The sequence below is a fragment of the Anoplopoma fimbria genome, chromosome 5 (genome assembly GCF_027596085.1).
Source record: "Anoplopoma fimbria isolate UVic2021 breed Golden Eagle Sablefish chromosome 5, Afim_UVic_2022, whole genome shotgun sequence".
Classification (NCBI taxonomy): Eukaryota; Metazoa; Chordata; class Actinopteri; order Perciformes; family Anoplopomatidae; genus Anoplopoma; species Anoplopoma fimbria.
Genome location: NC_072453.1, coordinates 18,386,298 through 18,397,318, shown reverse-complemented (window position 1 = coordinate 18,397,318; position 11,021 = coordinate 18,386,298). Strand labels below are relative to the sequence as shown.

The 11,021-nt window shown below is 41.5% G+C and overlaps 1 protein-coding gene across 1 annotated transcript; it reads right to left on the bottom strand.

The window, feature by feature from the left end:
• Positions 1-687: 687 nt before the first annotated feature.
• Positions 688-10,474, bottom strand: sncgb (synuclein, gamma b (breast cancer-specific protein 1)). Its single transcript, XM_054598358.1, has 5 exons — positions 10,174-10,474; positions 6,021-6,062; positions 5,403-5,530; positions 3,598-3,639; positions 688-2,128 (listed from the first exon to the last, which is right to left on the bottom strand). The coding sequence occupies exons 1-5, from the start codon at positions 10,292-10,294 to the stop codon at positions 2,120-2,122; spliced, it is 342 nt and encodes a 113-aa protein (XP_054454333.1). The 5' UTR covers positions 10,295-10,474; the 3' UTR covers positions 688-2,119.
• Positions 10,475-11,021: the final 547 nt, after the last annotated feature.

The window sequence follows — 11,021 nt, the reverse complement described above, 5'->3', positions numbered from 1 at the left end:
AATCAGCGAGTCTGCTTTGATGCCAACTTAAACATGGTGTGTGATTTGTGTTTGTGTATTTGAGGTGGTATTTGTAATTGAGTGTTTTTTAGAGTGTGCTGTGTGTGTGTGTGTGTGTGTGTGTGTGTGTGTGTGTGTGTGTGTGTGTGTGTGTGTGTGTGTGTGTGTGTGTGTGTGTGTGTGTGTGTGTGTGTAGTGGTGTGGTGTAAGGTGTGGTGCAACGTGTAGTCTATGTGTGTAAATGTCAGATTGCTTGGTAAGGCAACATGCAGTCATCAGTTTCCATTGGCCTCAAAGTAAAAACACACAAACCTGCTCTAGACACAAACACACACACACACACACACACACTTTGCTGGCTGAACCGGTTCTATGTTAACACACACACCCACACACATACAGTGCATACAGGCACACACACTGATGCCGGGCAGACGAGCAGTCAAAGGTGGCATCATTGGCTGAGATCCTCAGAACAGCCAGGGTTCAGACTATTTAGTGTGAAATAAGAAACAACTACCCAAAACACAAGTACACATCCCAGAATTCAAGCTATACACAGAAATACATATAAAGGTAATACTTGATAAAACCCAAACCTTCATTTCTCTTAGCTACCGATTCCTTCACTGAATCAATGTTATTTTTCACAGAAATTGGAATAACTAAGATACTCATTTCCGCACTGCTCTGATTCTCCTGATGGCATGCAAACCAGTTTCACAAAGACTAAAAAGCAACTACACGATAACAAGAGGTGATCAGTATCAGCTGCTCATAAGTCCCTGAAAACGTTTTTTCTCAGGTTTCCCTTTTAATTTCCCCTTCAGTAGCTTTAAATTTGTTAAAACATTGTCGGACATATATTCTGTATCAGCTTGTTTGAACTCTTCATTGAAGCTATTTGAGGTTCACATTGAGGGAAATATTCAAACCAAAGAGGATTTTTATTGCCATCAAATGGAATTATTTTAATTATTATTATTTTCAGCTCATTTCACCAGTAACTGTGTTTGTCATGACAGACCCACCAGCTGATGGGGTTCCAAAGTTAAAGCAACACTGGTTTCGGGGGAATCTCCTCCTTCACCAATCCGAATTTGAGAATCAAAATCTGGTTGTCTCCCCACTTTAATTTTGCTTATTTAGCCAAAATTGATAATTTCTTTGAACATTTGAAAACTTAATGACTTGTGGAACAACTGCTCTTGTTTTCTCATGCAACACATGAACACAATTCAAGCTTCCACTCTAACAGCTGAGAAAAATGAGCATTAAGTATTGCTTCCTGGTTTATAACCCTGTTTCTAAATGTCGAGGCCAAACACACACTAAGCCATACTAAGCTATACAGAACAGCTGCTACTCCATAGTTACAACACGAGACAAGTCATTCTACACATCGGTTCATGCAGTCTACTGGAGCTAATTCACTTACTACTGCACACTAAACAGAATGATATCTGTCCTCAATGCACGATTCCCTGCATAAGCCTCTGGAGATTTATTTGACACATGCACACACACATATATAAGCTAACATGAACACACAGGCACACAGAAAGCAGGTCACACAACCTCTCACACCCTGCTTCAGTAACTGTATTCATTCAACCAAAATATCCTACAATTAAACATGTTTGCCCAGTGTGTGCGTCTGTGCTGGCATTTGCGGTATGTACTGTATGTGTGTGAATGTATGGGTGTGAATGAAGGTGTGTCAATTTGTTTGTTTGTACGTGTGTGTGTTTGTGTGTGAGGTTCCCCTATTGGTTGGTAGGCGTAGGGGCTGCAACAACACCAGGGTTCATATCAGGACGACACTAACACACAGGTGAGGCGGGGTGAGACGGGCAGTGGAGGAAAAGCTACAGGCTGCAGGGAATCAGAGGGGAGGAGACGGCGTGAGGACGGGTGGCAGAGGGCTGCTGAGGGAGAGGCATCACGGAGATCACAGAGGGGGAGACAGGGGCGCAGGTGCGGCATCCGGAAGAGTCTGTTTTAGTTGATTTTGGTTCTGTAAAGTCACAAAAAATAAGTTGAACATCTGAAGTCTGGTACAGCGAGGCGAGGGGAGCGAGGGGACGCCGGAGAGCGGGAGGGAAGGTCCTGACGGCGACTAATACCCCTGAAAGAAAGGAAGGAAGGGAGGAGGAGGATGTCAGTGGTTGAAGACTGATTTAGATCATTTATTTGAGTATAAGCAGCAATATCACAATGTAATTAAAATATGCCATTACAAGTGAAAGGGGCACACCACAGATATCAAACATCAAAATCAGTTTACTTATCATGAGCAGTGGTTGAAAGTAACTAAGTACATCTACAAAAGTCCTGCACTGAAGTTCCATTTCAGGTTACTTGCTCCACTACAATTGTTTATCCAAACTGAACCTCAACAAACTGGAAAAAATATTGGCAGCAAAATGCACTTTAATATTGAAAGTGAAAGCCTTCCTTATTATCAATGCTACCTTTGTGAGTGTTAAAGGCACAGTCAGTACTTTCTGTCTATACATTTAAGTCTCTCTTTTTTATTTAAACGATTGAAATACTTGACAACTGTAGATAAAATTGATGGGTAAGAGAAAATATACTTAGTGTTTTTTTCATCAGATCAGACTTTGGATCAGTTGTGAGTTTAAACAACATCATCCAGCGATGCGGAATCTGAGGGGTACTCTTTAAGTCTAAACTAGTGTATTCTCTATGATTTTCACTCATAGCAATGTACTGCATCTAAGCTAAATCTTACAGATAGAATATTAATTTAAGTAATCAATATCAGGCAGGCATCTTTGATGGCATATTATGGCCCTTTTATGTATAGTAAAATTAGAGGGCTGAGGGGATGGGGGTAATAGTTCAAGAAAAAAACGAAATTAAATTTGCGAGATTATTAAATCATGAATTTATGAGACAAAAATTGAAGTGGAATAAAGGACTATGGTAACGCCAGCCGTCTGAGTTTCATTTCCTCTAAAGTAGAGTTGTAATGGTAAGACAAACGTTGTGACAGATATATAAAGGTTTTATTTCATGTTCTGTGTACTTTTATGAACATAAATAAATACTAATATCTTAAAGGTAACAGGAAAGTAAAGATTAACAACTCTCAACATGATTATACTAATGTGAGTCTTTTATGTCAGCACAACTAACACTCAAACACTTAAAATAAGATTTGATTTGATTTCATTACCACTATTGCACTCCACTATATTTCCTAGGTTTTTTCTTTTATGCTCAATTTAAGACTTTATAATCTCGCAAATTTGTGATTTTTTTTTCATATATTTGCAAATTTAATCTCAGGGAATATTTGATTTTTTTCCCCTCATAACTGTATGAATCTAATCTCAGGAATTCTGATTTGTTTCTATTTCTTTAATATTACCATAATTCTGTATGCCTTTGTAGTGCCATTAAATAAATGAAATGTATTAAAGCTAAAAACAATTAAATTCTTTCAAACAAAGCTTTGCACAATTGAATTAAGTATTTAATTACTTTCCACCTCTGAGAAACATTAATATTATTGCAGCACTAATGTGTCACTCATAATGTGCCCAGCTTTAATCCAACCGGTTTCCTTACCTCTCCTCCTTCCCCACCCTGCTCCATTCCTCCATATTCTCCCTGCAAGAGGAAACAAGAAAAGTGAGAAAAATTAGACACAAAAAGAGGCGGAGCATAGAGAATGAAAGGATGAGGTGATAGCAGGGCAGAGGGCTTCGAGCACCAATGGCCTTCTAGCTTTTCTTTTCCTCCAGCTCTGACATAATGAAGCAGTAAAGACTACAACGCCCATGCTGTGAGGTTGACCCAACTCTTATTAACATGCTTCACACGTCAGGAGGTCCAGTTAGTTGATTAGAGCTCTACAGAGTAGAAGGGCGCCAGGCTCCAGGTGCACAGGCCTCGTTCAGCCTGAGCAGTGCATGAAGCTATATTGGTGCATGCCATGGATCTATCTGCTGGAGATGTGGCTGAGAGTTTGTATGTCACTTAAACACTACACAGAGGAGCTATATGGTTAAAAATGAAGTTTTAGTATCTTTGTTGCCTAAACCACATAACTGAATGAGCGTCTGAGAGGTCAGAGGAAAAGGTTTGTGAATAATTCATAATTTCCTCTTCTGCATATTGCAAAGGCTTCGTGTGTTTTTACGCTTTAAATCAATCAAAAGAAGATTTTATCCAAAATACAGCTAGAATTTGTCCATTCTTATTTGGGAAGCATCCCAGCAGCTTCTGTTTCTACTTTGCCCTCTTGACGCTCACATGTCTGTGGGGTTTATTAGCTAATATACACCGAGTTACCAGTTTATTAGGTAAACTTGTACCATTTCATGTAATCCGATATCATAGTCCTGAAGTAAATCCTACCGTAAAACACACAGATTTATTGCAGGTTAATCGGATTACATTGTACAGGTGTACTTCATAAACTGTCAACTCGGTGCATGTAGCATGCAGAGATCCTCTCTCCGTCCCTCTGTCACCCCAGCATGACCTATGACCCCACACTGCTCTGTCCAATAAGCACCTCGTATACAGGCTCCTCCTATCAGGGGAACACAGATGAGACACAACACAAACAACAAAAGGTGAGAATAACAGCGACACAGAACAACACACAACACAAACAATGCCACAGTGTGATAACAAAAGAAGCAACACACAAACTATCAGACAGATACAGACATGCATGAAAGACAGAAAGGTTAGACGTAAGTCCATCTAACGTCTGACTAATAGGTTTGAGAACGAAACATGGGAGAGGGCCACTGTGATAAGTGTGACAATTAAACAAATACTTTAGGAAAAATGTTTCAATAACTTGTAGCTGTGCACATTTCTTCTTTTATGGATATAGCATATTTTGACTTGTGATCTGGTTAAAAACAGTAGGCTCATAATTAACTAATACAATGTAATTATGTAAGTAGTTATACATAGTTCCTTAAAGTGGAGCGAGACTAATAAACGATTAGCTCCCATACATATACATATATATATATATGTATATGTATATGTATAGCAAGATTGGTTTTATATTAGATTTTATTATTAAAAACATACAAAAAATGATATTAGTCCTTTTGGAAGTATTTGCTGCTTTTTTTTCGCCTTGGGATCTGAAAAATGTATTTCTGAATACAAATGAGATTTCGTTGACACACTGTGTGTTTAATACGGTAACACAGCTCTATCAGTGGTTAGCCTTAAAATAACTGACTGTTAATTATCATTCAATATCAGTTTCAGGCAGCAGTTAGTTTCTGTCTGCGCTTGTTGAAGAAAGAAATCAATCATAGTTTAGATCTTTTCTTCACGGTGCTTCTGCACAGTGACATGTTCATGTGAAGGCCGCTAGTGTTCCCATGATGATGACTGACCTGGTTGACCATCCCGGTCGACGCGGCGACGTTCTCGACCCCCTCCACGCCCGCCTGTGACACTTCGTTGGCCCCGGCAGCCGCTGTGTCCCCGACGATGTTGGCCTGATCCACGGTCCTGTTGGCCACTAAGATGCAAAGTGGAGGAGGGTCAGTGAATCTTAAACACACCCCAGATCCAGCTAAAGAGGGAGGAGTCTCTTTATGTTTGTCCGTCCTCTTTTTACGGTATGCTGGGTGAAGTTTGCTCTCTGTCGATGTTCCTGGTGCTTTTGAAACCAAATGATGTGTGAAGTCTAGCGTTAACGTACACGTCACATGTCCAGCAGGTGTATTGCTCACGACCAAAAGAAGTGAGTTGTTTGTGTGTGCAGATCTCGAGTTGGCCCATCCTACATGATGGGCCAAAAAACCATTTATGTCAAAGCATAAATCTCTATCGGTTGTCCAGCGATAACATAACTGCCACCCGAGGCCAGAAAACACGCCCTGATGGTTGGTGAGAACCGCAGTGGGGCAACAATGAGCCCTACAAACTCAAAAATAACCTTAAACAAGCAACACAAGGACATTTATGCTGTGAAGAATGCTGAGGTCGAAAACAGGCCAGAGTCTTACCTGTGTTTACTGATGACACAACGCCCTCCTTTGTCTTACTGCCTGAGGATCAAACAGAGATCACAATCAAATTCATGTACATGTTTCCTGCTTTGATAGAAAAATCACATATTTTAAAACGTTCTTTAGATACTTTCACTGAACAGCGCATTATCATTACTTTGGTTTATTTCCATTTATGTTGATTTATTTCGTATTTTGTGTGTTTTTATTTTTTGTCTTTTAAATCACTGAGGGATGAAAACAGTGGGACGCTGGATTCATCAATAGATCTAGCCGTGAACCTTACACCTAACTAATGTATCAATTAATCTATTGTAATAAGAGAACAAAGTTATTACTTGAACTGACATTTATACTGAACATCATCAGAACTTCATTAGATAAAAACGCTTCACCCCTTAAAAGTAGTAGTTCTTTCACTTTGATAAACACATTCTAAGATGTTTATTTTTGTACATTTTCATTGCAACACATTTATAGAAACAACATAGAAGTTTAGATGCTAATCCATATGTATTCCTGCCTTTTAGAACCATTCCTTAGCTGCTGTTGACCCCAAACACTCTGACTATCCGTCCTAGATAGTGTTGGGTTAGCAGTATCCATTGCTCTTTCTAAAAATACATTTCAAAGACTCAGATTTCTTTCAGTGTGAATGATGCGTTTCCTGGTTTTGTCTGCTTGGATTGTTTCATTTTCTGGGATTTTATCCTGTGAACCTTGAGAACTCAGTCTTACGTGCTTAAAAGCTTTATAAAGCTTAGGAGACTTGATATTTAGCGTTTTATGGAAATACATTTAGTGGGAAGCAACCTGTGAACAGCAGCACCTCTTTGCATTTCCCTCTCTGCTCATTATGGTATGATCCAGGCAGATTAAACTGTGTTTATATAATCTGACAGAATGAGGGAGAAACATAGAGAAATATCTGCTCTAAGAGATGAAAGAGAATAATGGGAGGAAGGTTGAAACTAAGGAAGAATAAATGAAAAGAATATCACGATGCCGTGCACACAGACGGTTTCCTCTTTTACACAGATGCTGCCATTAAAAGTATTCTGCCTCCACCTCTGTCTCCGGCTTCCCTCCATTTCTCTGCACGCTCCCTGTGCTTCATGAGCCACGTGCCTGAGTACTGAGCAGTGCTGCAGTCACACACACACACACACACACACACACACACACACACACACACACACACACACACACACACACACACACACACACACACACACACACACACACACACACACACACACACACACACAGCAATGACACAGCTTCTTTCTCCCAGTCAACAGAGGGAGCCACCTTAGTGTCACTGTGATTTTCTGTCTCTCCCCATCACACGGAACAGATTGCATCTTCGAAATTGTAAATTAAATAGTAATAAAAAATGATTTGTGCAGAAGCAGATGCATTTCTCCAGGTGATGCACAGAAATATCATCTGAACAAGAAAGCCATTAATAAATAGCTCTGATAGTAAATGGCAATCCTGATAGTCAGCTGGTCTCAATAAATGAAGATTGCATGGATGAGAATGTTTTTTTTCCTATTATGAAATAATGTGCAAATATATGGCTTTAGTTGTTTTTTTTCTCCAGAGGAGGATTTGAGCTTTAGCTGCCGGACATGTCCTGGATTTAATGCAAAATCCTAATAATGGTGATATATTTGTGTGTTTGCAGCAATGTTAAAACATTTTAATATATGCACTGAGAGATTCACACATGTAAACTTTATACGTAAAAAAGAAAGCAATGCAGGAGAGGATACAAGCTGAGGGCTCGTACAAATACCCCTCCTATAAACTCATGATAATGACATTTATTATAACCAATAATGGACGCAAAGGCAGTTATAGGACCAAAGTCACTGCAGGGCTGCTTAAGCACAAATTATTTTCTGGAAAACTGATTAAATCGATCCTTTAATATCAATGCAGGAAATCAGGACTTTTATCTTTTTTCTTGAGTCTTATTGACGAGTTCTGAAAATAAAAATCAGATTTTTGGGAATGAAAGGTATTATTAATTCATAGAAACATGGAACTTAACAGTGCTCCCATCCTACAAAACATAGGAAATAAATGCCCATAAAATAAAAACATAAGTCATAAAACTAAAAGAAACTATGTCTAAAAAAACATTTTGCAGGCATTTTGTATTGCAATTGCGATATGTTTTGCAATATTAGAGGAAATTATAATGTTTGCATCATTATTGTCATTTTCAATGAAAAACATATTGAAATGATTATGGTGTGATTTTTGCAGGGATCTGAACCACACAAAGATATTTTCTTGAGTCTGTAGAATATGGTGTGTAGGCCAGAACGTCTCTGCAGCACGACAACATTTAACTTAAAATGGTGTCTTGACATATTCGGCCTTAAAAGAAAAGGTTCTTCCCGTTTGGGGAGCGTGCGTGCAGACCTTGGTACTGTGCTCACACAGTCACTGACGTATGGACTGCTGCAGGCGGCTACATCGACCCTCCTCACTTCAGCGACCACATCCCCTCTGCCTCTCCTCTTCCTACCCTTGTGATCTGAATATCATTTTTTTTTTACCCATGATGCTTTTCTCTCCATCTCTCAGTGCCCCCGCCCTCTCTTGTACCTGAGCTCGTGACCAACCTGGACCCTCTGGAACGTCCAGGTTTCACTATCCAGTGACTGTCGTCCTTCCACCTCCATCATCCCTCCATCACTGTGTGTCAACTGTCTCTTTCTGCCAATCCACCATCTGTTCATACAGGAGCCACGAGACTAAAAGCTCAAAGCTTTTTCTGACATAACACCCCTCCCTTCTCGCTCCCACTTTTATCTCCCTCCGTCTCTCCTCCTGCATCCCTCCGTCGTTCCCCGGGATGGGTCGGTTGTTTTCAGAGCTGCAGGGGGAGGAAGACGGTTAGTCATCAGGAGAATCCTGCTGCTGCAACGCCACAAACGTTCTTGCATCAAACACGAGTGTGGGGTGAGGTCGGAGGGGGGTGATGGGAGAGTAAATTGCTGCAGTGCTCAAGTGATCCTTGCCCTCTCTTCCTCACCTCCCCCCCCTCTCTCAGCTCAGGACATTGACTCTTGCACTCACACGTCACATTTCTTTTCTCTTTCATTTTCATAATCAGGATTTTTGAAGCTGCCGTTTGAATGAAGGGATGGACTGCAGACGACGAAGAAGACTCCCACTCTGCTAACTCCCCCCCCCTCTACTATCACAACGCCCCTCCCATCTCTGGCGGCCTAAAAGCCTGGCACTCGAGGTAACCTTGAGATGTGACGCATTTGCTGCTGAGCTAATATAAAAGAACAGGAAACCACGGTTTGACCATAAAGCTTCAGAGTGTTTTTGATATGGTTTTTTTGTTTTATTAATCTGTCCGTCTGCATATTCTTGCATCGGTAAATGTGAATTTATACATTTATTTTTAAATATCTGTGAATATACTTAAAAAAATGCATGGCAGCCTATCAGATGTAGGTCAGCTGTATTTAGTAAATGAGAACAGGCAGATAGAGTCTCTGGACTTCATCGCTGCATTGAATCCATCAGCGGACGTTCTTCTGCAAACTACTCCACAAACCATTCGATGTGACTAAAAAGGGCAGGTGACAGGTGACAGGTGACAGGCTTGAAGCGGCGCCATCACAAGATCCTGCAGAATCCTTCTTCCCTCTCTTCTTCTTTTTTATTCTGTTATTTCTGAATCACCCAGACCAATCCTCCACCAGCTTCTGTCCTGCTACGCAATTACAACTTTTGTCCATCTCATTCTCCATCTTACTTACTCCCCTCCTCACTCTGTCCATCGTTCACTCTTTCAGACCCCCACCCCCTGCCTTGCACCAGTCCTGCAGCAGTACCCTGCCAGTGCTCTATCCATCCCCTCCTTTCTTCGCCTCCTCCTCCTCCTCCTCCTCCTCCTCCTCCTCCTCCTCCTCCTCCTCCTCCTCCTCGTCCCTCTGTTCTCGTCGCTTCTTACAAGTGTCCCAGACATGGACACCCGTGGGACCCCACCTCGAACGGTGCAAAAACACATGATGCAACCATACACACCACACAATGAATAAATGCCCCAAACTTACCCACTGTCCCTGTTTTAATAAACCCAGGGCATGCTCCTCAGACATGATGTGCTACGTACCTACATACATCACCCCTTCCTTGGTCTTGGCTGCTGCCTCCTCCATGCCAGCTTTGGTCTTTTCTGCAGCGGCCACCACCCCCTCCTTGGCCATTGAGAACCCCTTCATGAGTACATCCATCTTGGGCTACGAGACGGCTGGGCTCCCCTGCTCCAAACGGGCCTGGCTGGTGATGAAAGCGAGCGTGCGGAAGAGATTATGTGAGAGTGTGTGTGTGTCTGTGAGTATGTGTGTGTGTGTGCTGGTGGCTCCTCCTCCCTTTGGTGCTACAACAGAGGGCTGAGAGGACCGAACAGCAGGACTACAGCTCGCAGACTGAGGGAAAGAGGGGGGAGGTAGCAGCCGGTATGCACAAGATGGAGAGAAGAGGAGGAGGAGGAGGAGGAGGAGGAGGAGGAGGAGGAGGAGGAGGGACGGCCGGATGCTGCAGCATTTTCAAGTCATGCTGCAAGCCTGGCTCAGCCACACCTCCACCCGTCATCCATCTTTCTCCGGAGGATTCTCACTCATGCTCAGTGCAGCCTCCATGCATTTTGATTGGCAGATTTATCTGGACACACCTTTTCTAGATGATGAGCTTGTGTGCACCGTTACATAACCAGCAGAGCTTTAGCACCAAAAGCAAAGAGGATTTTTTAAAATCATATGCCTTGTGAGAGTTTGTCATGTAATCTGTAATCACGCAGCTAGCCCCCAAAAATAGGATTCCTTCTTCCTTTTCCTGACACTGAGTAGTCCTCACTTTAAGTAGGCTGTATATAACTATTTTGTATGTATTTAATTGAACTAAATTGAATTACGAGAGAAAAAAAAAAAAGAGCACCTGCAGCCATTTTTATTCATGTGA